This window comes from Pieris napi, chromosome 10 (assembly GCF_905475465.1).
Source record: "Pieris napi chromosome 10, ilPieNapi1.2, whole genome shotgun sequence".
NCBI classification, from domain to species: domain Eukaryota; kingdom Metazoa; phylum Arthropoda; class Insecta; order Lepidoptera; family Pieridae; genus Pieris; species Pieris napi.
Genome location: NC_062243.1, coordinates 8,933,836 through 8,952,974, shown reverse-complemented (window position 1 = coordinate 8,952,974; position 19,139 = coordinate 8,933,836). Strand labels below are relative to the sequence as shown.

General features: G+C 34.0%; 2 protein-coding genes and 1 non-coding gene across 5 annotated transcripts; 2 read left to right on the top strand and 1 right to left on the bottom strand.

Annotated features, from left to right (window-relative positions):
* Positions 1 to 654: 654 nt before the first annotated feature.
* LOC125053346 lies at positions 655 to 5,998 on the top strand. Its single transcript, XM_047654674.1, has 4 exons — positions 655 to 790; positions 3,933 to 4,054; positions 4,664 to 4,851; positions 5,273 to 5,998. Exons 1-4 carry the CDS (start codon positions 760 to 762, stop codon positions 5,658 to 5,660), a joined length of 729 nt encoding a protein of 242 aa, XP_047510630.1. The 5' UTR covers positions 655 to 759; the 3' UTR covers positions 5,661 to 5,998.
* A 2,315-nt stretch (positions 5,999 to 8,313) lies between these two features.
* LOC125053337 (juvenile hormone epoxide hydrolase-like) lies at positions 8,314 to 16,657 on the top strand. 3 transcript variants are annotated; one of them, XM_047654663.1, is made up of 9 exons: positions 8,314 to 8,414; positions 10,727 to 10,906; positions 11,080 to 11,219; positions 11,425 to 11,512; positions 12,136 to 12,303; positions 12,874 to 13,020; positions 14,566 to 14,767; positions 15,010 to 15,244; positions 16,398 to 16,657. In XM_047654663.1, exons 1-9 carry the CDS (start codon positions 8,412 to 8,414, stop codon positions 16,624 to 16,626), a joined length of 1,392 nt encoding a protein of 463 aa, XP_047510619.1. In that variant the 5' UTR covers positions 8,314 to 8,411; the 3' UTR covers positions 16,627 to 16,657. The 3 variants fall into 3 exon arrangements, with proteins under 3 accessions (XP_047510619.1, XP_047510618.1, XP_047510617.1); XM_047654662.1 differs by lacking the exon at positions 8,314 to 8,414 and adding an exon at positions 10,331 to 10,384 and having other exon boundaries at positions 12,139 to 12,303; XM_047654661.1 differs by lacking the exon at positions 8,314 to 8,414 and adding an exon at positions 10,331 to 10,384.
* Positions 16,658 to 18,149: 1,492 nt separating this feature from the next.
* On the bottom strand, positions 18,150 to 18,221 carry Trnag-ucc. Its single transcript has one exon. It is a non-coding gene; the product is annotated as a tRNA-Gly (tRNA).
* Between the last annotated feature and the right edge of the window lie 918 nt (positions 18,222 to 19,139).

The window sequence follows — 19,139 nt, the reverse complement described above, 5'->3', positions numbered from 1 at the left end:
TTTGACTTTTTGACTTTATTACTTTGACGCTATTAGGTATTACAGAGTAAGGGTGCAGTTTTGTAAGTAAATGGCCTTTGATAGAATATTGTATATTTCTAAAATCCCATAATCCCATAATCCACTTTTATTATACACAAAACTTTTGAAATATATTTATAATCATGCGGAATATTGTTCAGTCCCAGTTAAAATCTTTTAATCCTATTTATTTTTATATATATAAAAGGGGTTTAGCCTTAAATATTTTGTCCTTCTCAGTGACAAAATGTTAACGCCTAATAAGAAAAACGAAGCAAACATCAAAATAAATAATTTTATATACAATCTTAAAATAACCCAATGTAACTATGGCCGAATCATTTTAATTTAATTTTACAAATCCAAGCACTCTCGCACTATTATATCATTCAACATTTTTAGTATAGTGCACCTTCAGAATTAGCAATATATGTGCATCTCCCTCTCAGAGTACAGACTTGATTAACTGAATCTTCTCCATACATGTCCCTAATATCACTGGAATAACAACCAAATTCGTATGATTCTAAAACGTAGCACTCCACCCTTACATCCAATTGGCTCCTGGATCAAACGCCCCAACCAATGGAAAATCGTATCACGAAACCCCTGTTCGAAATTTAAATAATATTGCAGTTTTATTTCAGTATACATTTGACCTTTAAAGGGAGTGGGTGGCAAAGTAGATCTAAGTTGAGTGTTAAATGTTATTTTTGAAAAAATAAGTGTTCAGTGTTTATGCCCACCCTGACGAATAAAGGTGAACAATGTTTGTTATGACATGTTTTTTTTATATTTAAGATAAAGGGAATTTTCATTCCGTAACCAAATGTTTCACGGGGGCTTAAAAGGTATTAAGTTTTCTAATTATGTCCAGGATCGTACCTATTAGCGTGTTGCGTTTTCTTTTTCGGTACACTTTGTTAGATAAACTAGAAATAATGTTTAAATTTGTAAAAAAAATAGAAAATACGAAAAATATAGGCTTCATGTAGAATATTTTTTTTACCTCTAGACAGGGATCACGGATTTCCACTTACTACGGTTCTGACATACTTCTCTCACTTTATCCACTTTCATAACATTCACCATGCATGCTCGTCGGTCATGGGTAGGTTACTTTTAACTTGTCTATTTTCTAGTACCTCCTGGATTTGGTCCAGGTACGACAAGGCCTACCGAACCCGGTTTCCTATATAGTACTTAAAGAAAACACTTTTTTACCGGATTGAAGTTCTGTATTATTATAAATTTACAATTAATTTACATAATTTTAAATTCTTCCGACCTTTCGCGTGCTTTACAGCTTTACAGCTTTTCACGGTGATGTTCAATCCAGTAAAAAAGTGTCTTCTTTAAATGTGTAAAAGTTATGTCAATAAAAGACAATACTACATATAGTACCTACTTGTCAATGCTTCTCATTTATCCGTTCTACATGACCAAACCATCTAAGCAGTAAGCATTCCTTGTCATTACGTACACACTGCTCGCGCATCTCACTATTACTTATCCTATCACACAATGTTACACACACGTCTTAACGCTCACATTTCCACGGCATTTATTCTGCTGTCATTATTTCTCTGCCAGACCCAACATTCACTCCAGTATGTTACCGTCGGGATTGCATGTACCAGTCGAACCTCGTTTGAGATTTCTTTGCTACATATAAATTCCTTTATTTATATAAATACTGAAACAAATAAAAAAATATTTTTGCCTATTGCAAATAACATTTATTACTTTTACAGTGTGTTAGTTTAATACATATAGCAATCAATATAAAGCAATAAAGCAATTTAAAATATAAAAAGCTTATTCAAAGTGGTCTCCATTGGCTGTAATACAGTCCTTTAAACGTTGAGGCCAGTTATCAATAGAAGCACGCACTCTTTGTGTTGTTAAGGGGCTTCACACATTGAGAAGGTATCTCAATGATGGTATCTTGACACTTGTGCGTACGTACACTTGTGCCAATGTTTTGATACCTTTTTTACAAAAGTATAGCTCAGTCACTCCTTTATAGCTCACCAAACCATCACTCAAATCGGATAGTGCCCACGTTGCACTCTGTCGACTAATTGGGAGCTTTGAGCATAAATACGGTCACTTTGTTGGTTAAAATGCAATGCTCAATTGTAAATAATTTCTCATCCGTAAACAAAATTTTTCTGTGACCTCCCTTTGTGTACCGCTTCAGTAGTTGTTTCGATTTTACCACCCTATTATTTTTTAAACTATCAGTACGTCTCTTATAGGCTACAAGTCGTAAGTCATCTTTTAAAATACGCGCATTGGTTCTAGGTGTCTTCATCTCTCTTCATACCTTCATCTCCCGAGATAAAATCTTTTGCCTTCGGACAGGATTTCTTCGAATTCTTTCCCTTACTGCTTTGACCACCTTTTTCGTACGAACACTACGTGGACGGACAGATCTGTTTCTGTCAGAAACAGAGGAGGTCTCATTGTACCTATTAATAGCCCGGTACACAAATATTTTACGATAACCAAGCGTATGGAGAGTTTTAAAAATTGCATTTGGCTCTATACCTACTTTGTGTAATGCAATCACAGAGATTCGGTTCTTTTTATTACCCCACTCAATTTTAATATCGCAAAATATTGTAGAATATATTGGCGCCAAAAAGAGAAAACTCAATGAACAATCAAATAAAAATGACAGATTCCAAATTTGAATGTAATATTTTGTTTATTTTTAATTGTAACAGTATTTATGGCCAGACTAAGTAAAGACTCAGAATGTAGGTTTGTGTTTTTAGCTTTATAGAAATTTAAATTAAATATAACCTTAATTTACTGTCATAGATAAATCTACTATTATTATATAAAAACAGTTCAAAAATCATTCATCCTTCTTATTTTAGTAATCATGAGATTTAAAAATCATTTGTTCATTACTCTCAATTCAGTTTATAGTTAGGAAGTTAAAATAAGATAGTAAGCGGAAATACTAGATAAATTTTTCAAATATAGTAACTGGTACGATGTTGCCGATATATAGTATACTTTTGTATAAGTGCAGGTATGTATAATTTTGATATGAAAACAATGTTTGTCTATTTTTATGAAACGGGATGCGCCTATCACCGGAAGTTCTGTTTCAATTATAGTATGTTATAATTATTTCATTATTTACGATAAAAATAATTCTGTTGACTGATGACTGATGACAAAAATGGATTTTAAATACTTCTATACTTCGGCAATTTCGCAAAATTTCTAAGCTTTGAATTAAAGAGCCTCGATCATGAAAAATAAAGAGAAAAATCAATATTAGCCAAGAATCGACCGGAAAAGCATTATATGCCTTCCGTGCTAATTTTTTTTTCGTGCTTTTTTTTTTCCATATGGATTCGGCTAAGGCGCCTGATTTAGGCTATTGATATAGCGGCTATTCTATATATATGAAGAAGACATAATGCACTGAAGACACTGTGACAGAGCATAATTTTATATTAATTTCTAAGGCCTACAAAGCAGAAGTTTTACGTTCTCAATAAAAAACGGCAATTTATCGGCGTCAAACAGGATTTGAAAAACAATCTTCAGTCGAATATTCTAACCACTAAAAGTACCTACCGCCAAAAATTCTACTAAATCGCACTATAGTTAAATGCTAACCTTTATATCTGCGTTCACCACACTGTTGAGGATGGTAAAAATTAGATATTTTATAATGATAATAAATTATTAAAAATTGCCTATATTCCAGTACTATAATACGGATTACTTGAAGGGTATGTAATTTTGTCTATTTCATTTTAGTACACGACCTCCGAACGGATTGAAAGCAGAGAGTAATGGGGGAGTCTCTTATCTTCGGTACTATTTTCTAACCTTTCCCCGTTATCTTTTTTATTTCATTTATTTATGCTAATTTGTTCTAGTAAGCACCATGACATCAGACCAGGAGTCATGCTCTGATGAGGAACCTGATAGTGAAATGTTGAGTGATGACCTATGTCTTCCCGACAGCGACGATGACAGGCAGGCTCTCCGGCCTTCACAGGTTAAGTGGTATAATTATTATAAAGTAATAATACATAATTGGTTTAAAATCGATTTGAGATTAGATTGATGATTAATACATCGTGCAGACATTGGTTATAATGTTACCAAATTGTAAGAAAAAGTGTTTCTATTGTACCTGTACCTGTATATTAGTCCTACCTAATACTACCAGACAGCTTACTATGTAACTTCGAATTAAGATACTGACAGCTATTCCGATTATAATACATAATAAGTTTTTGTTCTACGCTGTCCTATTGTTGCGTAATCACGCCACGCCTTCAAAAACTTCGGGATACAGAGTACGGGCTCAGATCCAATTATGATTACCTAAACAGCCTTGCGATTCTGTAACTCACTTTTCGAACCCTCACAGCGGTTTTCACAGGGGCGGTCGCGCTCAAATCAGTCGTGAAGCAGTCATTTTACGATTTGGCATTCTGATAAGGAGGGAGCTTGTAGTTTATTGTTTATTGTTTGTGACTTACAGAATCGCAAGGCAGTACGTATTGTATAGCTAAATTTTTACCTAATTTAGTGTACATGTCTGATCTAAGGTTATAATTGTGGTCATGACATGTGCTGATTTATCCAATATAACCAACAGAATCTCCCTGAAGAGCTACAACTTAACTCGTGTCTTCTTTTACCGCCACGAAGTCTCTCCACAAATAGTCGTGAAAGATGGCGACAGCAAAACGTTAGTGGGGCATTTGCTGAACTAAGAAGACTAGTGCCGACGTATCCTCATGATAAGAAGCTTTCTAAGAATGAGATACTACGGATGTCTATAAGGTACCTGTAGTGTTTGGTTCTTAAAGTTATTTTCAGCTTGAAGGACAGACATGATGTGCCCTTGTGAGGTAGGTAAGGAAGGTAGAATTCCACCTTTCTGTGTCCGTTTCATGGACAATTTTGTATGCTTTGTAACCTGAAACATTTGGCTTTATTGACTGTAGAACCGGCGATCTACGGGATTAACTAACAAAATGAGAGCTGGTCAGCTGGTTGATGATATTTTGCTCTGATTTTCTGATAAGGATAGTGTCAATAAAAACTATAGTCAACCTTCGTAGGGTTCTGAGGATAGCTATAAAATATACTATATTATAAATACATATTTTATGAGAAAATGATATAAACGAAATACGATGAACGTCATTTTAGATTTATATTCTGTTTTAAAAATACTTACAGATAAATACTTTGTTTTTAGGTACATAGGCCTTCTCTGCGAAGTCATAGAATGGCAGAAGAACCACGGTTTACTTACGAATAAAGAAAACGCAATCTTGGCCGTCAAATGCGAATCACCAATGAGTCCAGTCTCATGCCGACGGTTCAAAAGAAATTTTCTAGAGAGACCAGATGAAAACCACGACTTCATAGGCAACGAAGAAAATGATTTTAGAAGACGTCTTTGCTACAAAGATTGGTATGGGAAGGATTTGAAAATTCTACGCAATAAGTTCTATGTGTCAGCAAGATGGCGGCAGATGCCCTTTAGGAATCTGACGGGGGAACGAAACGGGAATAATTTGCTAATGATTGCTCCTAAAGATGATGAGAAAAAAGAGAAAAATGAGGGGAAAGATAAAAGTTAATTACTATGATTTACATGGTCATACTATGATATATTTTACTGAATCGCATCTTGTATCTAATTGAAAAGCATTGAATCTTGGCCGTTTATTGTGTCAGAAAATTTACCGCATGTGAAGTTCAATAGTTATCACTTTTATTGTGTTTTTAAAATATAAATAAATAAATCTCTGTTTATATTAGATTTTTTAGCGCTGTAAAATGGTGTAAGATTCTAGGATTTTATTAGAGGAATACTTCGTGATCCCGTTTCAAAATAACTGTCTTACATATATTTAATTTATTATGTAAATTATTTTAATTTGATTGTATCAAAAAGTCACTTAAACGTTATAAAAATTGCGTTAATGCAATATTACTCCAATTATTATGATATAAAATTATTTTAGTACGCATAAATTACTTATGTATTATAATTATAGATTAAACTATGTAACTAAAATTGTTCTTAAAGATCTCAATATATCGTACTCAGTAGTCAGTAATGTGTAATTTAAAATCATTTATATATTATTGTTATTAAACATTAAATTATTATAGGTGTTGTTTTTAACTGATTCCAAAATAAAAACTAAGACATCCAAAAAGTTTTTTAGTCACTTATAGTGCCAAATGCACAATTTTACATGTGCGTACCTATCCCGGTCCATACTTTGATTCATCCATATACCAATATTTTTTATTTTTTTCATAAACTCTCAGGAAGGTTTCATTGGAGAGAAAAATTAGAAAGATATAAAAAAAATATGTATGTAGCTACACAAAAGTGAGCCTTATAAAAACATATTAAGGCGAAAAGACACACTCTTCCGAACCAATGCTTACTACACAACCTCCTCATGGACGTAAATTGGACTTTTCTTGGTTGTCACAAAAAAAAAACAAAAAACAGAGGGAGTTGAAATTTACTAACCGAAAAGGACATTTCTGCTTCTGTTTTGTTGATTACATTCCGCATAGGCTGGTGATCAGTTTACTGTGATGATTAAAACATGGTAAATTGTAGATTGGTAAAAACAAAGGTCAAATCAATTCATTACTCAGCAAATACATTTACCAAATATGCTATGAAGGCAAATAACAGCTTCATAACTAAAGTGTTTACTCTTTAATTGACACCTTAGTTTTGTTATTTGAATATATATATATATGTATAGGCGAAAGTTAAGCTTATCGCCGGTATTAGTAAGCTTAACTTGTGTGTGTCTTACGTGTATAATTTTTTTGTTAGTGTGTGGGGTTCATAATTAGAGAAAACTACATGATTATATTATTTCTTTATAATTTATGAGTGAACTTTCGCACCAACTAAGTAGTTTGAAATCAACTCGAGTTCATAAATGGAAATTTATTATATATAAAATAATTACTGTGCAGTAGAAGTGTAAGATAGAAAATTAATACTATGCCTTAAAAATAGTCGTGGTTCCAGAAAACATAACTTTTTAAATAACTTAGATTGCAATGCTAATTTCAATATTTAATTTTAATATATTTATGCTATTAAAAATAATTTTATAGCCTGAGATGTGAAGGCTGGAATTAAGAGAGTCATAGGAATTGGGTTTCTGTGCAACATGAGGTGATAATAATTATTGGAATAGGCTTAATTTGGTATCAATTTTAACCTTCCGTAAACAACGTACGATTGAAATGACCACAATTTTTACAAAAAATTAGCCTGCTCGTATGCCGTACGTCGGTCACAACTGTACTTGGTCTTTCGATTTTTTCTTCTTTCACATTCGAGCATCTTGTTATAGATCTTATCATCTTCTTTGGTGGTTCCACAGGTGTTTCACCAAGTAAACAATGTATGCAGTCAAGAGAATCCCTTGGAATCCGTGGGTTTTCTTTACAGTTTCTCATTCTTCGATCATAAGAATTCCCAAATTACAAAAAACATCCTCCTGATGTTAGTTTCCTTTACTTGATTGTTATAATTGAACATAAATAGCACAGCGGCGATTCCTGCATGATTCAGAGAAATAAAGTGATTGGCTAGCCGCCAGGCCAGGTTGTCAACCGCAATAATGTTGTACCGTCTACTAAGCCATACACTTTTATTCCGTACATTCCTGGATTCGATGGAATATACTGGCGTTATCCATTCTTCATCAAGTGGAGCTGGACCAACAAAACTAAATAGACATTTATGTAGAAATACTCATATTTTAACACAATATACTGCTCATCCTTTAGTCATCTTGCTCTGCGTGGGGTTTGTGACACCCGGCCGTACTTTACTGGCGTCCGTTCGCTGCGCCTGCGACGCTACTGCTAAATTTCTGTTAGCGGTTTGACCAACTACATGAGTTTTGGATGTGTTTTCGCGGAATATGAACATTGAGATTTTTGTTTGTCTGAGGTTTATAACGTGGTGCTCGGAAGGTTCAAGAATAGACCCACTAATACTCATTATGCTAGATAAGAGACATTTGCCATTCACAGGTGCGCAAACATCATTAATGTTGATTATATTAATTACGTGGTCAAAAGTGGATACACAATTGCAGAGGCTTTAAAATATTTCACAAACGTCATAAAACACAAAAGTCTTTATTCAAAAATACATCGTCTGTCCACTAAATAAGGTTTATTTTTATTTGATGAAGACGTTTTGTTCACATTACGTAACAATATGTATCTACTAAGTACTAAGTACTAACTACTTTATTTAGTGTTGATTCTTCGCTGATATAGAGTGGACGTTAACCAATGATAAAAGTGGGTTATCGTGTAATTCACAGAATATGGTATGTAATTATTTATTTTTATTAACGAAACTGACATATAGTACAATGAACCGACAAAAGTTATACGAGATGTATCTTAGCGATCACTACGAAGAATAACACGATACAGTAGAAGATACCTATAACAATGTGACATTAAAACAGAAAGAAAACGAACACCAATGAAGCACGAACGCGGGTAAAAACAGATGAACACTATTTCCCAGTATTTCAGACATTTTTTATTTCAAAAATTACCACAATAATGGACCTTGCAATACCACAGTATTGTTGTGCTAATTATATATTGTATAAGTCAAGAAGTTATCTTTCATACCAGTGGCGCTACAACCTTTTTAGGTCTGGGCCTCAGATATCAGGATGATAATTTGTCAATCTAATAGGCAAGTAGGTGATCATCCGCCTGTGTCTGACACACGCCGTCGACGTTTTGGGTCTAAGGCATGCCGGTTTCCTCACGATGTTCACCGTTCGAGCGAATGTTAAATACACATAGACAGTGCACAGCCGGAGATCGAACCTACAACCTCAGGGATGAGAGTCGCACGCTGAAGCCAGAAGAAGGCTTAGAAGTTATCTTTACATTTACAAAAATAAAAATGTTTTTATTCATTATAAGTATGCATTAAAATGTCTTAGATTTGAAAACCATTTTAAGTAAAAACTCCTCAAGTAAATGATATATGGTTTATGCAATAGTTAATATAAAAAGTTGTATAAAAAAAGCTCTGACAATATCAACTCCGATTTGAATTATGCTTACAATATTAGTTATGTTTATTAGCTATTTCATTTTTTAAATATCATTATTTCAACTATCCTTGTCAGCGCTTGAATTAACTCTTGGGTTTGATTTTCACCGTATCAATAATTGTTTGGCATTGTAAGGTACTTTCTTCAGTGTATTGATCAGTGTCTGCTGTGCATCATTGGTTACGTGTTAGCACGCAGGTCAGGTTATAAAATCGCACCATAATTAAAAACAATTCCTGGCGTCTGAGCTGAGAACGTGTAATCAGCAATTTAGGATGTTTCCTTGATGTTATTATTACTATGTAAGATTAACGACCAATAGGTATTTAATTTATATAAATCCTCCTTGTGAACATAAACAACATTTACTATGTACAACCGTAAAGTACCTAATACCTGGGTTCTATTTTCAACGTAGAATGGCTGGAAGTTTGTGGGATCCCATACTTGTACCCCCTAGTTGTTGTATATACTTTTGGCTGATTCACTACTAATATACCTATAACATGTGGTGAAAAGCACTTTCTATTGATGATCTGTAACGTAGCCATTACCACCGTTACAATTAAAACAGTATATTCTAAAGGACAGAAAGATTAAAGAATACTTGATGAATGCGTGAAGGGGCGATCATTGTAAGTCAGTTTATAGCACTCAGCAGTCGGATTACATCTTGTATCTTCATCATCATTCAGCGTTCATGAATGAAATCACACTTAACAACGTTTTGTTTTTTATGACTAGAACCTTGGAAACAAGTTTCTGATTTAAACTTTAATCTAAGTAAAAAGTGCATAATTCTGTGCATATTCGCTTATGACCATAATTACTCAGGTCATTTCAAGTTAAACTATTTTATTCCTACGTGTCTACGATACCTTCATTCACATCGTTTCTCGAGCAATGAATATTTTTTAATTGAAAACATAATAACGATATGGCATGATTGTGAATGATTAAAATATCATCAATCATTTTAGCAATTATCCTTCTAAAGTTAAAATTTATATATATCCTAAACACAAATATAATTTATGTATTAATGACAATTTACTTATCGTCGAGAGGTCACTATCAAATTGTTATCACACGATTACCTATACTTACGTTTCATGTATAGCTGATTTTATTTAAAATGTTATATGAGGTTAATCAGTTTTATAAACAGTTGCTTCGTCATGTGCTCTATAATTTTAATATCTTTTATTAAATACAAGGTAGGTTAGTAATAATTTTATAAACATCTTCAACGTGGACTATCTGTCTTATCGCACCGGACCTCAATGATACGATACAATGAATTAGCAGAACTAATATAACACCTTTTGCCATTTCGATTAAATCTTTCCATCAAGTCACTTTCAAAATCATCACAGACAATTCAGCCGTATGGAATCTTACTTACACATAAATTCCAGACACATATAATTATCTTTAGCGGCTAAAAAGCTAAAGTTCAACTAATCCACAGTACATTCTCATACAAGAGTTAGAGTTACCCTGTAAGGTCAGAATAGACTCAATTATTTACCCTTCATTAAATACTTCTAATGTTTTAGATTTGCCGAGTACTCCTAGTGGGCATTTTAGCCCTGTTCGCGGTACCAGTTCTATACTTCTACACAAAAGCACCACCGCCTCTACCAGCCCTAGATTTAGAAGAATGGTGGGGAACAAAGCTATCAAAGTCAAAGCAAAATAATAGTATACTGCCTTTCCAAGTGGAGTTTAATGATATCGTGAGTAGAGAAATATTAATATCTTGTTATAACCCGACCGAAAAATATGTTGCTTTTATTTTGTTAAAGCATTCATTGATACTCTTCTTCTACTTCTATGATCTTCAACGATACGCAATTGATGGCTTAGATAATTTTTTTACTATGTTTTGTTTATGTTGTGTTATTTCTAGAATATAAAAGACATAAAAGAGCGACTTCGTGACCGACACCCTCTTACTCCACCATTAGAAGGCGTCGCATTCGAATATGGATTTAACAGCAAACAACTAGAGTCCTGGCTGAAGTACTGGGTTGAGGAATATCCTTACAGGTAACTTCGATAAGTGTCATAAGTCAAAATTGCTCCTCAAACTATTACCATGGCACCAATATCTCACGGGTTATCAGATTATGAATAGAATAAACAAAATTATACAATTAAATTTTACGTTCTTATTATTACTTTTGCGGCTCATATAAACCCGATGGTAAAGGTAGAAATATATTTTTGTATATTAATAAAAACTCTTTTTCAGCGAACGTGAAACGTATATAAACAAGTACCCACAATATAAAACTAACATTCAGGGTTTGAATATTCATTTCGTGAGAATTAAGCCGGAGGTAAATTTTATTTTGATTCTTTGATTTAAGCACAGACTAAAGCAGTTGTTAAATTTAGGAGTTAACTATATGAAATAAAATTGAAATTATAAATTTACATTTACGACTTTCAATTCGGCGTGGAATGGGCCTTGGGCACGGTCTCTTGCCAATATACTATCCGCTACTCTTTTACACGCCAAATTTTGGTTGACAAAAAATTGTAAGCTAAAACCATAGAATCCATGCTTATCGTTGAGCTCCATGCTTTTTTTGACACTTCACATATTAAAACAATGAATGTTGAACGTGAACTCAGTTGTCGCTGTACCTACCAGCATTTCTTACACATAAGCAAAATCTATGAACTTTCCCCTTCGATAGAAAAAAAATTGAAATTGAGTAGTCACAACGATTTCAACCTACAACCTAATAATTTAATCATGTTAATTAATGAGCTATGTATGTTGAAATATTCTTCAATTATTTAATAATTTAGGCAATAAGATGAGACAATACTTCTTTTAAATGTTTAAAATTCTAAATCGAATTAGAAAGGCTACCGAAAGACTAGACGATGGGAGAACCGTGCTATTTCTTTATTTACAATAATTTTAAACGGTTTAATGAGAAGTAATTTTCAGAAGGTACCCGCTGGCAAAGAAACCGTACCCCTCCTGCTCCTTCATGGGTGGCCAGGTTCTTTCTTGGAATTCTATGAAGCTGTTCCTCATCTGATGGCTGTAAGCAAGGATAGGGACTTCGTTTTCGAACTTATTATTCCCAGCTTGCCCGGATATGGATTCTCAAGTGTGAGTATGAAATATATTCAGCCTTTAAATATGTTTCACAGCCGTCGCAACTATGTCTATGGTAGATCAATTTGTACCAATAGGTTTATGTATAGGTATCTAAAGAACGGTGCAACTCAGCCGTGAAATTTAAAAAAGAAAACACTCATTTAAGAATGCAAAATATATTTACTAAATCCTCAAGTAACTGTTAAAGGCCGATTTACATTATCTTAGTGTTTAGGAAAGTGCTTTAGTACAGCTTGAAAGGCAAGTTCTTTAGCGTACCTAGCGTTTACTAAAGCAAGTAGCGTTTACATGTTTCAACTAAAGTACTATCCTAAAGCACTCTCCTAAACACTAAGATAATGTAAATCGGCCTTTACTCTTAGTAAAAGATCGTTCCAGCTTGTTGATGTCCACTGCTGGACATAGGCCTGTCTCCTAAATTTTCAGTAGGTACGACAGGTTCCCTGGTCATCTGTAAAGAATCGCTTTTTGTTTTTTTTTAATATAAAATCCATATGTAGTAACTATAATTCAAAAATGTATTATTTGCGGTAACTGGTATGACTAAAATACTTTATACAGGCGGCAACTAGACCAGGTCTCGGTGCAGACAAGATGGCGGTGGTAATGAAAAACCTGATGAACAGACTTGGACACAAGAACTTCTACGTCCAGGGTGGTGATTGGGGTGCGCTTGTTGGCAGTCTAATGGCGACGTTTTTCCCACAGGTATTTATTTAAAAAGCTATTGAACTATCTGAGAGTTTTAGCGGATATATTAATTGCAGGACTTCAGATTTCCAGTTCCTATTTATATATAGATATACAAACCCCAGTGCCTTGGGTGAGTACGTAAAGCCATCCAGCCCTGCGATTCTGTAACTCACTTTACGAACTCACACAGCGGTTTTCGCATCGGCGGTCGCTCTCAAATCAGTCGTGAAGCAGTCATTTTATGATTTGGCATTCTGAAAAGGTGGGAGCGTGTAGTTTATTGTTTATCATCGCAGGGGTGCGCTTGATCTCGCGTCACTCCAGTCACGTCGGAAATCCGTCCCTACGGAGTATGTGCGCTTTAGAATAGAGAGTATACCTGTCTATGTCCACACGCACACATTAAAATAATTCCTGAGTAAACTAATCTCAGGAAAATGATTCAATTTAGCTTAAATAAATTTAAATTTTCCTTTACGTCACAAAAGTAAAAACTAGAGAACGCCTTGACTTTTTTTAGGACGGATCTATATTTTTATGTGCTTAAGTTGTTTCGTGAATCTTTAAAAAGGTATTATTGACAAAAAACCTGCTCGGTCACGTTTACGAGTAACACAGAAATTGTCAATTATAAAGTTTTTATTCATTTAAAGGAAAAAGTCAATCATTCATATGCTCGTACAAGCAACATTTAAATGTAAGAATTGTATGTTACATATATTGGATCGACTGATTCCTATTACGAATGAACATGTAAAATACACTACAACCAATATGAAACTCAATTAATAAATAAATAAAACTCTTCATGGCAGAAATATGGTTGTGACAAACCCACACTAGGGAGCCCCTGTGTTGTGGGTAACTAGATTACAATTCATTCACTGGTACACAGTGCATGTTTAAAACAAATTAAAAAGAGTAGTTCTAGTGTACATCTAATCAATATTATAAAGAGATAAGGTTTGATTTTTTGTTTGTTTGAAATGAATAGGCTCCGAAACTACTGGACCGATTACAAAAATTCTTTCAATTCAAATTAATTCACCGTTGGCAAGCTACACTATTCCCGAGTGATATAGGCAATGTTTCATTTTCAAAAAAATAAGGGATGCTTACTAAAACTTGAATAATCTAACCCAAGGTGTAAAAAAATAAACAAAATACATCCTTCAATCGTGTGCGCTGCGAAAACTATTAATGATAGAACAAAATGATGTAGTACCTACAATTTTTCAGGACACATCACTATCTATAAAAAATGTCGCGATAGCATGTCTCTATCTTTTATAGTTACGTCACAACAAGCGTCCTTTTATTATTTTTATATAAAAAATTTTATTAAACGTATTAAACGTACCTAGGTATTGATCCTTATCAAAATAATTACCAAGGTTTCACATTAGCTACAATTTAATGGCATAACCACCAAAAAAGCATGGTGGATTGGTGTTCTCCTGCCGTTTCTCTTGAATAGTTTACTACTATGTAATATAACAAAAATCTTAGCCACAGCAACGCTTGGCCGAGTCTACTAGTATAGTATATTTATATTTCTAGGAGGTACTGGGTTACCACACAAACATGCCTTTCTTGAGCACGACAGCGTCTACAATAATTCGTGTGCTCGGTTCCATATATCCCCCATTGGTGGTGAGTTCGGAAGCTGCAGACAGAATGTACCCCATGTCTAAGTACTTTGGGATGCTATTAGAGGAAACTGGATATTTCCATATACAAGCCTCTAAACCAGATACAGTTGGTAAGATCTTAATGAATTTGGTTATTACTTTATAGTTGGTAGTTATATTTAAGTTAGGTATTGAATTGAATCAAAGCATACGATATAGCCGTATTTGGTTCGAAAAATAGTCGAAAATTGAGTTTTGAAAATTGGTAATTTTATAGATTTTGATGTGCTCTTTCCGAGTTTCGACCTAACCTTATGATTGAAATGTAACGAAGAAGTAGGATTTTCTTCTTAATCACCGTATACAATTACAGGTATAGCTCTAAGCGACAGTCCAGCTGGCTTAGCAGCGTATATTCTTGAGAAATTCTCCACCTGGACACGTCTTGAACACCGCTCAAAGCCTGATGGTGGTCTCACATACCGTTTCTCCAAAGATCGGCTCATAGACAACCTGATGGTCTACTGGGTTTCAAATTCCATAACGACCTCCATGCGCATGTACGCTGAGACGTTTAATAAGAGATATTTGAGCCTGAATTTGGATGAGTAAGTCTTTTAAAATATCAAATAATTCATAGTTGCCGTAACTCATTTATTTAGTTTTAAGGTTTGCATTGACAGAGTTTCGGATAACATTTATATTTTATAAATGCTTATCGCATTGAAAATTAATTAACTTGACAACTAAAATAAGGATCGTTTTTAAAATCGGACTTCAAATCACAATTACACAATAATTGTAGAACTCGCTATCGGCTATTTTCTCGCTCAAGAAACGTACAATAGATTTTTTTTTTTTTTTTTTAAAGACAATTCACACCAATTGACCTAGTCCCATGCTAAGCTGGTGAAGCTTGTATTATGGGTACTAGGCAATGGATATACATACATATTATAGATAGATAGACATATAAATACATATTTAAACACCCAAGACCTAAGCACAACACCAAATGCTCATCACATCGATGTTCGTCTCAGCCGGGGATCGAACCCAGGACCCATGGATTCACAGTCAGGGGTACTAACCACTAGACCAATGAGTCGTCAAATATACATATATACATTCCGTGTAAACAAAAGAGATGCATATATAAATAGTTGATCGCTGATTGTTCATACTGCGAGGACTCGCTCCACTAGTTCGTCGCTGAGCGACACGAGCTATGAAAGTTAATTCTCGCTTAGCGATCAGAACTCACGCCGTCATTTCTCTACAGTGCGGATCTGAAAGTACACGTATTTTTATTTATTATGAATATCAAACAGTCATTAGAATTTCATTTGTTGTCTAGTTCAGACGACGATGATGATGTGTTTTTTGATAGCATTAGTGTTGCAGCAGTGGCAATTCTGGAAAACAAGATGAATTTGGATGGAGAATAGCGCGAGTAATCGCCCGTTTCACTCGTACAATCGCTTATAGCGATAAAACTAACTACACACTCGCTTTCCGCTGCTCTCCAACTCGTTTCTACTTCTAGCTCGACTCGCTTCTCGTTCATCGTCGGCGGCGACAACTGCCTAATATAGACTTAAAACTCTCTGACTAAAATCGTATGGGTTAAAGTCTAAAGATAAATTTTGGATCCGACTTTCATTCGGATGACCCAATAACGGATCACTTTTAAGCGACAAAAAACGTAATAAACTAGATTAGGTTTCTTCAGTGTTGTAATGTAAATAAATATTTTTTCAGAATACAAACGCCAGTTCCGACCTGGGTAATTCAAGCTAAACAAGAAGTGACATACGTTCCTGGCTGGATCCTTAAATTCAAGTACATCAACCTTTTGAACGAGACCATACTCCAGGATGGAGGTCACTTCTTAGCGATGGAGCTGCCTGAGATTTTCTCTAAAGATGTTCTGAAGGCTATTGACGCATTCCGGAAGTGGCATAAACAACAACAAAGAACAGAGTTGTAATTTTATTGTAATTAAATTTTTTCATAAATTATCTGTTTATTTAGTTAAATTTCTGTGAAAGCATCAACAAACATATCGCCACATTATTTTTGTGTCGAGCAATTACGGAAATTTATAAAGCTAGCATAAAATACCTAAAAGGTGCCCCCAATACAAACAAATACTCCAAAATCCCTGTGCGGCAATGGCATCGAAAAAAGCAGGGGTATATAGGACTCGACCCACACCAGAATCTCTGCTACTGAGAGACTGGGTGAGCAATACTCATTAAAACTATCTCGGGTAATTCCTTCAAAGCTGCGAGAGGCTCCAGATTCGCTACCATTCCACCGGGACAAGCTTTCATGTCCCGGTCTGATCGTCTAGTCATACAAGTCATTCAGTTACGTCTGGTCATTTAAGGGTATTTATTTTTTGAGCTTCAAAAAAGTGTGTGTTCTTTAAAGTTTAGTAAATATTTGATGAAATGCACGTTACCTCTAAAATGTTATTGTAAATACAATTAGCCTTTATTATAACTGATACAGGGCCTAATAATTTATGTTGGTAGGTAATCTAAGTTGTAGTAAAATATGTTTAATCGATATACTGCAGAAGTTAGCTCAAAAAAGCCAAGCTCAAAAAATTGGCTTTTGTATTCCACGAGGGCGCGATGACGTTTAAAGTAATTTGACCCCTAATAGTTATTTATGAGTATAATAAAATCGTATTATAAAATCAATAGCTTAATACTTGAATGAATAATCTCAAAACCGGTGCGACGCCGCGGCACGCGTCTAGTTGTGATATAAAATGAATTGAGGGGATAAGTGGATTAGTCCGTGTGAAACTTGGGTGAATGTAAGTCATAAAATCATATTTAACTTTAAAAACCCCTTTGAAAAATTATAAAATATTGTGTTTTGTAGGCAAACTTACTATATAAGTATTATTAATCTAATGGTGCAACATCCCTTTAGGTCTTTTTCTCATGCTGCATCAGTTTTGATACATTTTCTTCTTTGATTTTGGGTCTAAGTCAGTCACAGTGGTTTATCTTAGTAACATAAAACCGTTTATCACATCAATTGCGTTCAATTGCCGGGTCAAGTTCAAGATTGTGAATAGCACGTTTAAAAGCAATGGAATCATAATTATAGCCACCTGTATAAGCTATTGCTTATTTACATTACATCTATGTACCTATATAATGCCTGTATAAATAATAATCACGTTAATACACACAGGTATTATATTATTGTGAAGTAATTAATACTTGCCTTCCACAACTTCTGCAAAAATACATCTGTAAATCTGGTATGAATAATTCATGACACTAATTCAAAATAAATATTTTTATCTTTCTAATCCCGAGCGACGCCGTGTCGCGTGCCTTGTGCTAATATTTTAGATTGTAATTTGTGCGTGTCCATACAAATTAGTTTCTTTCGAAAATATCATTATTTACTAATATCACAATATATTAATGTTAATAGTATATATATTATATTAACGTAATTATATTAAAAAAATATAAAAAAGTGTGCGTAGGCCGGGAATCGAACCCGGATCAACTGCTTGGAAGGCAACTATGCTGACCATTACACCACCAACGCTTGTGTTATACTTGGTAAAATTGCTAGTGCAAAGAGATCAATTCTATGCTTTTTCGAGTTATTCATATTTTTCGTAGATTAAAGTTTAGAAGTTACATCTTATACCTTAATTTTTGGCCTATTTAAGTATTCCAATATTTTAATCCAGCTAATAAGCTAATTCATGAATTATTCAAATATTCATGGGGACTTATAGATATCAATTGACATTTTATCTCGACGAACAGGCGCCGCGCGTCATTTGTCAACAATGTACACGCTCCCCTTTTGGAAACGTTTGTGGTGTGAATGTCCCAGGGGATATTTATTTCATTGGTAAAACACTTCCGAAATCAATTCCGAAATTTCTATTATAAAAGTGTTAATCTTTTTCTCTTAAAATATACAAATCCTATACAAGGACCGATCCGATATCCACTCCGTTATCTAATAGGTCTATACTTTTGTTTTAATAATTTTCGTCAATTTATTTCTTTTATATTTCATTTAATACCTTTTGTTTAATATTTGTATCTATTATCTCTTCGTGTAGGTGTGTTTGCCTATAAGTGCTTGCAAAATTGTATGTTGTGGTTCTTTTTTTATTTATTTACACTTCGTTGCATTACAATATAAAAATTTAACATAATTTAATGTAAAGGAGGGCAACTGGCGGCCTCATCGCTTTCGAGCGATCTATTCCAGGCAACCACTGTGAGAAAAGAAAAAACAACCAATGTATCAGTTTGCCGTTGGCAAGCTTTTATCAAGAAAAAAATAATAATTTCTAATACTTATACAGTTGTTTTCAATATTTGTATAATAACTAAAATATATATAAGTATATATTTTTATTTGGACTACAAAATTAGCACAGGCATACAAACAAAGAAATTGAGAATTCCCTACAACATGCATACATTTTATTTGATAACATTA